The sequence below is a fragment of the Babylonia areolata genome, chromosome 27, assembly GCF_041734735.1.
Source record: "Babylonia areolata isolate BAREFJ2019XMU chromosome 27, ASM4173473v1, whole genome shotgun sequence".
Taxonomy (NCBI): domain Eukaryota; kingdom Metazoa; phylum Mollusca; class Gastropoda; order Neogastropoda; family Buccinidae; genus Babylonia; species Babylonia areolata.
In genome coordinates, this window is record NC_134902.1 from 15,264,207 (window position 1) to 15,278,321 (window position 14,115).

The following is a 14,115-nucleotide window of genomic DNA, read 5'->3' on the forward strand; positions in this document are numbered from 1 at the left end:
CGGGAGAGGGGCATGGCGTAAACTGATAAATGAAAACTGTCCCTTATACTGTGAAGTAATGCGCTGATAAACCTTTTTTCCCCCCCCGCTGATTTGCTGCCCACATCACATCAACTTTCACTGCTGGACGCCATGATGGTAAAACAGCACTGGCACCTTGCGTGTGCGCAGTAGCTGTTTTCCAGATGGAAAACATGGATCGGTGTACGGACCCAGCAAGCAGGTTCAGTTTCTCATGTTTTTGTCGAAATTTCAAAATCTGGTGAAAATATGCAGGAAATTGTAATTTCGGAATTGGCGCTAAAATGTGGAAAAATTCATCAAAACTAGGAATGGTTGGCAGCTGTGCAATAATAATGCAGACTGATACTCACGCCTACCAGACGGTTCATTGTCTGGATGGTAAACAAAATGATAACAATAATAATGCCAGCTGATGCTCACACCTACCAGACAGGAAGCTCATGGCTTTAATAATAAAAACAAAATATGGCTGCCTGCATGGCAGGGTAAATACGGTCACACCAGTAAACACACACTTGTACATGTATACAAGTGAAAGTCAGAGCTGCAGACCATGAACTCAGAAGACACATGCATACGTTTTCTTGCATTCAAGTGCAACATACCATACATGAGTTTTGTCAGTATGGATGTAACACAAATTACTCAAATATTTATATATTAGATGCTTCTGATTCTGATAACGGATTTGGTCAACTTCAGTTTCATTTTCAATGAAGCATCCAAACATGTGGACTGATTGACATAATTGTGCCACACCGTATCTGCTTCTGAACACAAAAAATAAAAAGAGGGGGCAGATGCACAGACCCATCACAGTCACACTAATACTGAAAAAAAAAAGTTAAATTATGTTTAAAAAAAATTACCCAAATAATGAAATACATTAATGAATTAGATTAATGATGAAATATACACAAAAGGCAAAATAAATAGGAAGAAAGATGGTCCACCATTCAGTGGCCTTGTGCACTCGTGTCCGCATGTTCACCCACATACAGATTCACAAATTTGCAGTTTCACAACACACACCACACATACCTAGGCCCCATCCGCCACACACACACACAAACAAATATTCACACACCCACACACATCCTCACTCACAATGATACATGCATCTGCTAATTACGTGAATGCTAAGAATGTTAGAACACTTTAAAAAAACAACTGTAAATCAGAGCAGTCAAACAGTGAAACGCGTGCAGAACAGCACAGAACAAGCCAACCCACCTGATTGTACTTGGCAGCATTACTGAAGACCAGAATGGCGTCATCAACAAACTCCTGAGGGGAGGAGTAACTGAGGCGGGCACACTTCTTCAGCATGGTCTGGAAATCCATAGGCTTCTTGATGATCTGGTGGTAGTCTGGGACCTGTACAGTCACCCCAACACTGTCAGCACATGCACCACCCACAGACAAACAAGCGGTAAGCTTCATGCATGAGGAAGGTGGATAAGGGGTATGCGGGCTCAGGTGGCCTTCCACACAGACAATGTGGAAGACAAGTGATGTATTATGTTTTTTCCTCCCATGTGAAAACACATTAAAGTATCAAGGATATATGATATACTTATAAACATGTCAACAGATCCTGACATTCAAAATCACACAGAAACTGATATTTGATAAAAAAAAAATAATAATAATTTTAAAAAAAAACACTTAAGGAATTATGCACCTACCCTCACGGTTGAATATTTCACGTTAATCTTTTTTACCTTCAGCATTTATATGTCAAGCACAATCACTAAAAGACAACAAACCCTAACACATCACCATCGAATGGGTTGAACTCAAGTGGGAAATCTCATAACCATCTCGTAAGAAAGAAAGAAACACTACCTGTTTTTTGTTGACTGGCTCCAGGAAAGGCCAGCTGGACGAATGCTTCATCAGCTTCTGCAAGATGTCCTCACACAGCTGGAACACACACACACATCACATTACAACTGACTGACTGATACCAATACTTATACAGCTCCTATCCTCGGTCAGAGACTGAGCACTAAGTGCTTAACAAGCAAGGAGTCATTGCACAACTGGCTGCCTACCTGTGTAGAACCAACTGAGAGATGCCTGTCGGCGCTCATCATTTGTTTCCTGTATCATTTAGTCAGGCTTCACTCACACACACACACACACACAAACACAGGAACATCAGAGTGGATTTTACTATCAAATTTTGCCAGGAACAATGCTCTAATTGCTGTGGCTCACTTTCCCCTCTTAATTAATTGACAGGCAATGGTAATTTACAATCTTAAATTACAATTCTATCACCTCTATCTGCACGTTTTAAACCTTTTATCTCCAAATCACCACTGTATCTGCTTTCGCTCTCCTGTTGTTGTTTGAATAAGAGAGGAACAATATTGACTTATCTTCAAATCACAATTTCATCGTCATCTTTTCTGCATGTTAACTTTTTACATCTTCTTCTATATCAGCACTGTATCTGTTTATGCTCTCTTATTGTTTGAACAGTCTTGCAGAATAAACAAAAGTAAACCAACCTTCTCTTCAAAGTTGAATTGGTGCACCATACGTTTCACCACTGGAGCCTAGCTTGTACAATACTGATCAAGGTTATTGGTCATCTCTCTGAACTCAAACCTATGTTTCACGAAGGAAGTTAAAAAAAAAAAAAACCCACTCTATCGAAACTAATTCTACCAATCTCCTGGAAAAAAAAAACAAACAACGTTCTGAATCACACAGAAACATCACAAACATTAGTCACAGGAATAAAAACAACAAAAGAACCAAAAGCTCACTGAGAGATCTGATGGGGCGCGACGAGATCGAGGGACGGGAGCCTCAATGTGGTCGTTGCTGTGACGTGTGGACCGAGAGGAGCTGCTAGGGGTGTTGCCTTCCGAGCTGCGGCCAGAGCGACGGGTGGATGACGATCGGGAGGCCCTGGATGCCTTGGGGGCAGCCCTCCGGGACCCCCTCCCCCATGACTCCTCCTCCTCGGACTCCTCCTCTTCCTCCTCCTCCTCCTCTTCTTCTTCTTCCTCAGATTCTTCGTCATCCTCTTCCACTTGACTCTTGTACGATTTCCGTGGGGCGGCTGTAAAATACAGGTGGGTTTTTGTAAAATACAGGTGTTTTTTTCCATCTCTGCAATAACCTTCGTCTTCTGAGTTCTGACCTAATAGCAATGCAGGTAGGCAATTCTGTGTTTGTGAAAACAATTACCATTGTTGTAGAAGGGGGTACCATAGGTATACACCATTAGATGACTATCGGTATTTGCAGGTTTGTCAGGAGAAACTAAAATGCTTATTTCTCAACTGTTTCAACTATATCAACGCATATTTTTCTCTGTATCAGTATACACCAAGCTTAACACATATTTCTCTCTGTGTCAGAACATGCAGATTGGTTAAAAGTGGCTAAAATGGATGTTCCATTATGATGTATAGAGGAAATATGAACAAGTATGACGCATTTTTTTTTTTTTTTTTTAACATTTGGAGAGACAGCAAGCATAGGGAAAAGGAGGCTTTGGCTCTCACCTTTCCTCTGCAGCCTGCCCTTCTTGCGACGTCGTATACCATTTTTACAGTCGTTGCACTCCCACACACCCCTGAAAAACAAGATGACACTGTGAATGATATGGAAACACCAATGCCCTATCTCATTACATAAACAAGCAAGGCATACATACAGTAGGCACCCTCAATTCGCAGGAAACACTATATTCTTAAAAAAGTGATGCTGTGCCAAATACACAGATGATGTTTTTTTGGGTTTTTTTGCATGCACACAAATCCAGTAATGAACAATAAGAAAACCACTGAAACAATAAGAAAACCATCAAGGCTACAGTCACCATGACCACCATGACTGAAAGAGAATTCACACTTGCAGAGAGTGCACAAACTAAAGTTTCCCCCTTTCTGACCTTGTAAACATAGCCACCATTTGCTTCCTTACTTTCTGAAGGTCTGGTGGCATCAGTTCTGTTTCTCTGGCATCAGGGTTCCCTCCCCCTTTTCTTCACCACTCTCACACACTCACTTGTGACACATTGTGACTTTGGCTCTTCTGTTGCCAGTCATGGACTTGCTCGCAAATGCTCACTGTTCAAATAACTTTCTGTGCTTCAGGTTTGTCCACCCATGAAAAAAAGATGCCTCCACCAATTTTTGGTTGTTTTTTTTTTGTTTAACACAATGGAAGCCATGACATCCAAAAAGGTCATCAATTCTTTAAGTTTCTCTGTAATGAACACAGCCATTCTGGAATGGTAGGCATGTTTGTGTACTGTCTACATCCTGCACATAAATAAATACTTTCTCTGAAGCATGCATGACATGCAATACAACACAGCAGACAAGACGGATTCAACCATCACTCTCCTAGTATAATCTGCATAACCCTCCTCCAGTTTTCATATATGGCATCTTTCTACCCAAACAATCCTGGAGATCTATGCAATCACTCAAATCAAATCAGACACCAGAATGTGCAACACTGACCTAGGCATGCAGCACAGCGAGGGTTGGTGGCACTCCAGATGGTAGAGACAGGGACTAGTGTGCAAATGTTCAATCTTTTTACCCAAACACTTAAGAGATGTATCTGATCACTCAAATCAAGTCAAACACTATAATCTCACCTGGGCATGCAGCACAGCGAGGGTTGGGGGCACACTAGGTTGAAGACGCAGGAACACTTATACGCACACTGTGTGTGTATGTTGCAGCATCTTTTTACCCAAGTACTACCAGAGATGCATCTGATCACTAAAATCAAGTCAAACACTACAACCATCTGACCTGGGCATGCGGCGCAGCGGGGGTTGGTGGCACTCCAGGTGGTAGACGCAGGGACACTTGTGGCAGGCCACCAGTTCCTCCCCCTCCTCCTCCCCGGCCTCTCCCCCACACTCCTCGCAGTTGGTGTGCTGCGGCTCCTCCTCCTCACTATCGCTCTGCACAGTTCAAAGGGGTTGTGTGTGTGTGTGTGTGTTCACCATCAGAACAGCGGAGGTGTGAACTGCTGTCCGGACTATCTAGGTTAGCTTCCCCTTCTTCAGTTTGTCTGGTTAACATCACAAATCTGTACAGAACAGTTAGCAAAATTCTGAATATGACTTATCTGATGTTTGGTATACTTTTTTTTCTTTTCTTTTCTTTGATCTGGGCTAGAATTTGATCACAGTGGATACAGGATAGTGTCTTGCCCAAGTTGCATCTCCACTCTCATGGCCAAGAGGACTTTAGTAAAGCTGGTGTTGGGATTGTTTCCAAAGACCAACTAGCCCCCTCAAGGCTTTAGCACTAAGAACCAGTGCCATCTTGCCTCCTAGTTTGAGAGTCATAGTCCCTCACAAAGACTAAGCTGTAAATGAATTCCCAATACAGTGGAGAAACCACTATCATGCAGCTGGCACCTCGCTGTTGGCCTGGCTCATGTCAGTCTGATTGTTTTAAACAAATCTATATTCAGAACACATATCAAACATGAACACATAAACAGCAGAGCAACAAGCTAACACCTGATATGGTGCTAAACCATGTAAACAGAATGCTTTATCTTTTATGTACTTGTGAGTAATAACTAACACATTCAAGTTCACAACACACTTCTTGCACATATCTTGTTTACATCACATCTACTGATACAACTGCAATATTTTTTTGTAACTGATCCAGTCAAACATACTTCTTGCACATATCTTGTTTACATCACATTTATTGATATAACTGGGAGGATTACTGTGACTGTTCTTGTACCCAGACATTCAAATCTAAAGCAAGCATGCATGCTAACACACTGTTAGTTTACACCCACACACGACTGACCTCATCTCCTAAACGGCTTGGTGCCAGGCTTCTCCGCTTTGTGTGAGGCTGAAAACAGAACAGAAACCAAACACACAAAATGAGTCACGTTTTTCACCAGGGAAGTACACAGATTATGCTGATAGCACATCATACAGAGTCATAGGTCATAGTCATATGCACAAGGTGTTTATTCAGTCATAGACATCAAACGTTTATTCAGTCATGAGGAATCATGAACAAAATCTGTTTTATAACGCAAATGTTGATATTTTTATGTTACTATATTCTGCAGCACAGCTGCACATTTAAGCATACTTTCTCCTCATCTATTTTTCAAAAATCCCAAGATGCATGATCCAAAACAATACCACCACAAGAAACTGAGCACAAGCTTCATGAACACATTTTCTTAATCATACACAATTAGTTCTTTTATGCACACACACACACACACACTTCCTTATCACCCAGGCACCCAACAGAATCTCACAATTTCCTTTTCTGTGGTCAAGAAGTAAAAATAAAACCCCAGAAAACATAACACTCTACAACCTTCTTCTCTCAACCTCCCCTCCCCAACCCCTCTTCTGAACAAGCCGAACCCAATCCAATGACCACTGAAACTTACTACACAGGCAGCACAGAACCAGTCTCCCTTAGGCACGTGGATCAGTTGAGGACGCAGGCAGTACATGTGGAAGGCATGGTTACATTCGTCGCACAGCAACAAACGGTCGTCGTCTCCCTTCTTGCGGCAAATCTTGCATTTCTGAGAGATGGGGAGTGAAAAAAGAAAATCCTCATAATAATGTACGCTTTCGATTCTGAAGAGCCACAGAGACATTACACTATTATCCATCTATTGTAAGGAAAATGGAATATAATTCATCTTAAAGAGTTATTACTAGCACATACTGAGGATACAATTCAACACAATCATTCCGACCATCTACAGCAGTCTTTCATAAATACATTAAAAAAATAATAAAAAATTTAGAAAAAGGATGATGATGTGATTCTTGGATATCTGGTCACCTCTCTCCCCCAATGCCCTGTCTTCTATCACATTTCCTTTTCATCTACAACCTATGATCCTGTCAATCCATCAAATATTTGTCAGCACTCACTACTGCAGACCACCCCTTAACTTGAAAGGCAAACTGACCCACACATAACTTCCTAGCAGCACCATTCTGCAAACACTTATCATGCGTTCAGCTCCTCGTCGCATTTTCACCACAAAGACACCAAGCCAGACTCACAGCATTTTCAGCGGACTTTTCCCACTTGATGCACGAGTCCATTATGCTGAGGAGGACGTGCAGGCGGGACATGGTGGAGCAGTTGGTCACAGAGTCCTTCCACTCCTGCAGCTTCCTCTCTGCCACTGTCAGCTTCTTGTCTTCTGGATAAACACACACACACACACACATGATGTGCAGATATAATGCAGTATCTTTTTAACACACATATGATGTGCAGATATAATGCAGTACTGTCTTTTTAACACACACACACATATGATGTGCAGATATAATGCAGTACTATCTTTTTAACACACACACACACATATGATGTGCAGATATAATGCAGTACTGTCTTTTTAACACACACACACACACACAAACGATGTGAAGATATAATGCAGAACTATCTTTTTAACACACACACACCTATGATGTGCAGATATAATGCAGTACTATCTTTTTAACACACACACACATATGATGTGCAGATATAATGCAGTACTATCTTTTTAACACACACACACATATGATGTGCAGATATAATGCAGTACTATCTTTTTAACACACATATGATGTGCAGATATAATGCAGTACCATCTTTTTAACACACACACACATATGATGTGCAGATATAATGCAGTACTATCTTTTTAACACACATATGATGTGCAGATATAATGCAGTACTGTCTTTTTAACACACACACACATGATGTGCAGATATAATGCAGTACTGTCTTTTTAACACACACACACATATGATGTGCAGATATAATGCAGTACTATCTTTTTAACACACATATGATGTGCAGATATAATGCAGTACTATCTTTTTAACACACATATGATGTGCAGATATAATGCAGTACTATCTTTTTAACACACATATGATGTGCAGATATAATGCAGTACCATCTTTTTAACACACACACACATATGATGTGCAGATATAATGCAGTACTATCTTTTTAACACACATATGATGTGCAGATATAATGCAGTACTATCTTTTTAACACACATATGATGTGCAGATATAATGCAGTACCATCTTTTTAACACACACACACATATGATGTGCAGATATAATGCAGTACTATCTTTTTAACACACATATGATGTGCAGATATAATGCAGTACTATCTTTTCAACACACATATGATGTGCAGATATAATGCAGTACCATCTTTTTAACACACACACACATATGATGTGCAGATATAATGCAGTACTATCTTTTTAACACACATATGATGTGCAGATATAATGCAGTACTATCTTTTTAACACACATATGATGTGCAGATATAATGCAGTACCATCTTTTTAACACACACACACACATATGATGTGCAGATATAATGCAGTACTATCTTTTTAACACACACACATATGATGTGCAGATATAATGCAGCACTACCTTCTTAACACACACACACACACACACATGATGTGCAAATATAATGCAGTACTATCTTTTTAACACACACACACACATGATGTGCAGATATAATATAGTACTATCTTTTTAACACACACACACACACACACAAACACATACGATGTGCAGGTATAATGCAGTACAATCTTTTTAACACACACATGATGTACAGATATAATGCAGTACTACCTTTTTAACACACACACAATGTACAGGTATAATGCAGAACTATCTTTTTAAGAAACACACACACACACCTCTATCTATCTATCAATTTCTCTCTCTGCACAGCGCATGTCATCTCTCATGTCACAGCCCAAAGGCCTGACATTTTTTTTCTTTTAGTTTCAGCTGAGTCTCTCTCGCTCTCTCTGTATGTGTATCTTCTGAATACATAGATATGATGTACAGATATATTGTCTTTTTAACACACAGACATATATAATATACACATATAATCAATATACACATATAATTAACAAGCTCCCTGATAACCTCCGTCATTCTGATTCCCTCACATCTTTTAAATCTCGTCTCAAAACTCACCTTTTCCCTCAGCAGTAAGTTCAATTGTGGCAGGTCCACTTTCTTTGCTTTAGCTGTGCTTGACTATGTGTGTATACATATGTATGTGTACATAACTACATGCACGTATATGAATGTGTATTGTGTGTGTGTGTATATATGTAAGTTTGTGCCTGCCTATGTGTGCGTATGTGTTAGGGTAGCTGTTAGATACACATGTATGTTAAAATGTATGTATGCAGTGTGTGTGTGTGTGTGAGTAGTCACATTTTGGTGTATGTAACATAGATATAATGTTTTATGTTAACAAAAGCGTCTTTGTAAAGCACCTGGAGCAGATTTCTGGATAGTGTGCTATGTAAGTATCCATTATTATTATCATTATTAAGTACACTGGTACTATCTTTTTAACACACACATATTTATGATATACAGAAAAAATGAAGTAAATACAAGATTTATATTTTATGTGGGTGAAAACTGATTCTAGCACATAAAAAACAACCCAAAGGGTAGGCAAGCCCTTGGCAGCCCTGGTGGGGGTAGAAAAAGAAAAGAAGAAGTAGTAGTAAAGGTTTAACAAATACCTGGTGCTTCAGGTTTGTCCTCTTCATCGTCTCCATCCTCGGCTTCCTCGTCGTCGTCCTTCCCGTCGTCCTCACCCTCCTTCTTGGGCAGCTTCATGAACTTCTGCAGGAACTTGTCCATGATGCCTTCATGGGTCTCCAGCAGGCACTCTCCCTACAGGTCAGGAACCACGCAACACACTGGTACTGAGTGTCTCTTACAGACTTTGTTGCCACACACACACACACACACACACAAACGACAGCACACAAAAGGTTGTACCATATCGATATCAAATAATCTACTGAAACTGTATAGGAATCTCTGAAAGTAGTATGTTACTGACCAACAACCCTTTTTTCCCCACACAGAGAGAGAGAGAGGGGCAGAGAGGAAGAGAGTGTATATATGTATGGGAGCGTGTGTGTGTGTGAGTGAATGTGTGTGTGTGTGCTGTGTGTGTGTGTCTGTATCTCAGTGCATGTGTAATAGAGTGTGTGTGCTGGCGTCTGTGTCTCAGTGTATGCGCAACAGCATCTGTCTGTGCAATCATGCATGTAAGTGTAAATGCTAAGTGCATGTATGACAGTCACTTTCAGGAGAAAAAAAAAGAACCAGTATGAAAAATAAACACACAAATACTTGCGGATTTTCTTGTGTTTGCATAAGCCGGCAAACATTCATAACTTCCAAGACATCTACACATGATTATAAAAATAAAAAAAAGAAGTTTAATTCTGTAAAACAAAAACCAAAAAACCCACCCCCATTTTTTTTGTTTTGTTTTTTGCATCTACACAAGATGAAGCACACATTGTGATCATCCCTTACCATGGTGGCGATTTCTGTGGCCGCCATCAGCTTGGCTTCCCACTTGTCAAAGTCCTGAACACCTCCAAGCCCTCCGTTACGCAGACGTGTTTCAATGTCACACAGCTCCTGCACAACCACGGCTCTACGTAAATAGTATGTCGGCATCTGTTTTCCCCCCCTTGGGGCATAATCTGATTATGTCGGTCAGACCACATCAGCATTTAAAACCCTTTCTGTCCTCCAAAGACTGCAGACCGTGCTATCTTCCATGCCTGGGAAATTTTAGCTCTGCTGCAGCAACTCTGGGTGATTTGGACTGATCAGAAAAGCTATTTTTGTCCACCACATACAGAGTAAGCAACTTTCCGATATCCTTTATAGGTCTAAACTGTGTATCTTGTACACTGTGAAAAAGGAATCCTGGTCTTAAAACCACAAATGAATCTGTCAAACATGATTTTGTTAATCCAGCCACAATCCTGGAACAACACACACACACACTTGCTCTTGTGTGTACTCATCACAATAAATTTTGGTCCTATAAGTATGTTCAACATTTTCATTATCTAAAAACTGAATTTACTTTTAATAAAGCATTCTGATATAATCAAATACCAACTTTTTTGTTTTTTTGAAACTGTCGTTTTGTGACATAAAACATCTGATAAACTTTACCTTTTTGAAACCAGAAACCATTTCTTCACTGCCATCACAATCCCTCAGTTCCAGGTTATTTCTGGAAGGATAAAAAAGCAAATACATAAATCACAGACATATGCACATTCATATACATTCACGTAAAAAAAATTAAAAAAAAATTGTTCCACTAACTGTAACTTCATGGCTGTAGTACAAAACAAAAAAACGTTTCCAATATTTTACCAAATTTAACTCAATGAAAGAAAAGAAAAAAAAAGTTGAAAGTAAAATGATTAATTTTCTTCCAGAAACAATTCTACAAAATACCAACATGTGTAAAACTGCTGAAAATGTTACTAGAATATGTAAGAAAAAGACAAAACTTACATAATAAAATTATGTTATACGTCTTCCTGATCAGCTGTCTGGCTAAAGAAAAAAGTGTATCTTCACCTTTTGTATGTATATTTCAAAGAAAGACACAGCTAACACAATGAAATTCAAATTGCCAAATCCACACATTATCAACATGCTCAACCATTTCTTTCTTTTCTTAGCAGTACTTTCAGATGGCAGTTCCAACCACTGTGTACATGTCTACATACACACATCCCAAGCAGCAGACAGAAAATAAATTCCCCTGTAACCCCCACTAAGATAAAACAGTCAAAAAGCTTTAAGGCTAAAGGTTCCATAGCCTTTTACAGTGAACAAGGCAATGAATTCATATCCACTGTGTCAAGGGCTCAGCATAGGAAGGCGGGGCCCAATCCTCTCCTTCCACCCTTATAACCTCCCCCAGGTCAGGTACCCATTTACACCTGGGTGGAGTGAGGAAAATCACAGTAAAGTGCCTCTCCCAAGGATACAACGCCGAAACAGGGCGTCAAACTCTGATCGTCAGTGAACACTCGATCAGAAGTCCAATGCCTAATCAACTACGCCTCCCTGTGTTGAATGAATCATACAAAAGTACCTCTGATAGTTCAGGATGGCCCTGGTGATGTCCTGGTAGCGTTTGCGGATCTCTGTCTTGAGGGCCGCCTCCCGGATTCCCTGAGGATGCAGGTTGTGCATCAGAGCGTCCAGGTCCTTCACAGAGTTGTAGGTGAACCACAGGTTCTGGCCCTGGCTGGGAATGCTGTTCCATGGAAACACACAGGTATCAGTTTTTTGCTCCACACGTTCTTCACAAAAACGCAGCCATGCTGATAAAGCAGTAATACTGAAAATGTCAGGTGTGACTAGCAGCTGGGGATGCTGTTCCATCAAACCACACAGGTATCGATTTTTCACTCCATACATTCTTTGCAAAAACACAGCTACACTGATAAAATAGAAATACTGAAAATGTCAGGTGTGATTTGCAGCTGGGAATTTTGTTCCATCAAAAACCACACCCATCATGGGTTTTTCCCTTTACACATACTTTGCCACAACACAGCTATATTGTCAAGTAGCTATACTCATCAGGTCAGGTATCAGGGATGAACACAGCTAAAGCAAAAAAACAAAAAACAAGAAAGCTTTCTTAATTTTGCGCTTGGTGTGGTTAGGGGAGGGGTGAGGGGGAGTGCAGATTGGCCCCCTGTGTGGAGACCAAGGGCCAACACCACCTATAAGAGGGTGGGGGGTTTGGGGGCAACACCCCTCAAGCTGCTGGCATTTTGTCTTTTTAAGGCCTGAAAGACATTTCATTTCTACGTAATATTCCAACAGAAAAAAAAAGATTCAATAAAATACAAATAAAACCAAGCAAGTTTGGCAGGCCTACCTACCCCACAGCCAACAATAAAAGAGATATTTCCAGCAATAAAGACGTATATTTAGAAGCTGAGAGACATGATGCTGGCATCTTCGGTATCACACCCAAAACAGTTGTTCGGCACAGTGTTGAGAACTCACGTCGATTCCACCAGTGCTTTCTTCTTGGTCAGGCGGAGTCGCTTTGACGGAGACCCAGGCTCCTTGCTGGGGGAGGAAGATGTGGAGGTGGAGGCGGTGGCCTCATTCTCTTCCTGCCTCTCATCGGGTATGTTACCCGGGTTGTAGCTGATCTCCTGACTAACCCAGCCTGGGGTAAACCAACACAAGGATAAAGGTTGTCATTCCACACACTGCGAATGAGTCAATCAGTCTGTCAATCTATCAAATCACACTACTTCAAGGTATATCATGTGAACCTGGTTTAAAAAAAAAAAAAAAAATCTTGTACTTTGAGCTTTTCACTTCTACCTCCAGTTCTATCTGTAACATACAAACTACTGCAATGTAAACAGCACCTGAAAAAGGAACTTGATCAGAGGTCAGATGTGTAGTTACAAGATCAATCAAGCTTTGATGAACATGGGTGCAGGGTTTAACAGGTTTTATGGTACAGATGGCATAGATAAGTCTCCGAGACATGATTTAAGTCCATGGAGGACACTGATGTCACCAGTTATTCAAAATCTGAAGGCCAGTTCCATAAATGTTTCAACTTTTTCATTCAGCACTTATACATATACTCATCCATACCTAAATGACCCTCAATTTTCCTCCAGGGATGAAACTGGGATATGCAACTTCAGTCTCACATTAATACTTTGCTGCCTGAGTTGTATATCAAACTGCACCCCAACAAAATCAATTCTCCAAAAATCTTCCTACAGCCTCGTAGACCTAAGTCTGAAACATCGTTACCTTATATCCGACTCCCAGAGAAGCTTACCTTTCTCAATGAAGAGGCCTGGTGTGGTGAAGGTGAACATCCAGTAACGGTTGTGGTGGCGATCATAGCCGATGGGGGTGTGTCTCAGCACTGTTCTGGCCAGGTAGATGCTGTCCTGCAACACCAAAAACCAGCACACACAATACAGTAATCCTTCAGATCAGTTATGCTGTACATCTAGCAATAAAACTACTCACTCTTCTATAGTTATATCATATTGTTACAACTGCTACAACTGTGACTTCAGAGATGAAGACTTGGCAATGCCTTCTATCATTGTCAGTTTATAGTCATATACGCTGTAACTGTAAGCCCAGAAATGAAAACTCGGAAATGTTCAAACAACAG

The 14,115-nt window shown here is 40.5% G+C and overlaps 1 protein-coding gene across 1 annotated transcript in view; it reads right to left on the minus strand.

Annotated features, from left to right (window-relative positions):
• The window catches only part of LOC143301464 (tyrosine-protein kinase BAZ1B-like), a 44,456-nt gene that overhangs the window by 3,935 nt on the left and 26,406 nt on the right, over nucleotides 1-14,115 (minus strand). The window contains exons 20-33 of the mRNA XM_076615771.1: nucleotides 13,768-13,882; nucleotides 12,963-13,131; nucleotides 12,034-12,198; nucleotides 11,094-11,154; nucleotides 10,437-10,544; nucleotides 9,626-9,779; nucleotides 7,091-7,233; nucleotides 6,457-6,597; nucleotides 5,847-5,894; nucleotides 4,818-4,972; nucleotides 3,552-3,622; nucleotides 2,805-3,103; nucleotides 1,873-1,950; nucleotides 1,258-1,401 (exon numbers count right to left, since the gene is read on the minus strand). Coding sequence (XP_076471886.1) covers nucleotides 1,258-1,401; nucleotides 1,873-1,950; nucleotides 2,805-3,103; nucleotides 3,552-3,622; nucleotides 4,818-4,972; nucleotides 5,847-5,894; nucleotides 6,457-6,597; nucleotides 7,091-7,233; nucleotides 9,626-9,779; nucleotides 10,437-10,544; nucleotides 11,094-11,154; nucleotides 12,034-12,198; nucleotides 12,963-13,131; nucleotides 13,768-13,882 — 1,851 coding nt within the window. The remainder of the gene's footprint in view (nucleotides 1-1,257; nucleotides 1,402-1,872; nucleotides 1,951-2,804; nucleotides 3,104-3,551; nucleotides 3,623-4,817; nucleotides 4,973-5,846; nucleotides 5,895-6,456; nucleotides 6,598-7,090; nucleotides 7,234-9,625; nucleotides 9,780-10,436; nucleotides 10,545-11,093; nucleotides 11,155-12,033; nucleotides 12,199-12,962; nucleotides 13,132-13,767; nucleotides 13,883-14,115) is intronic.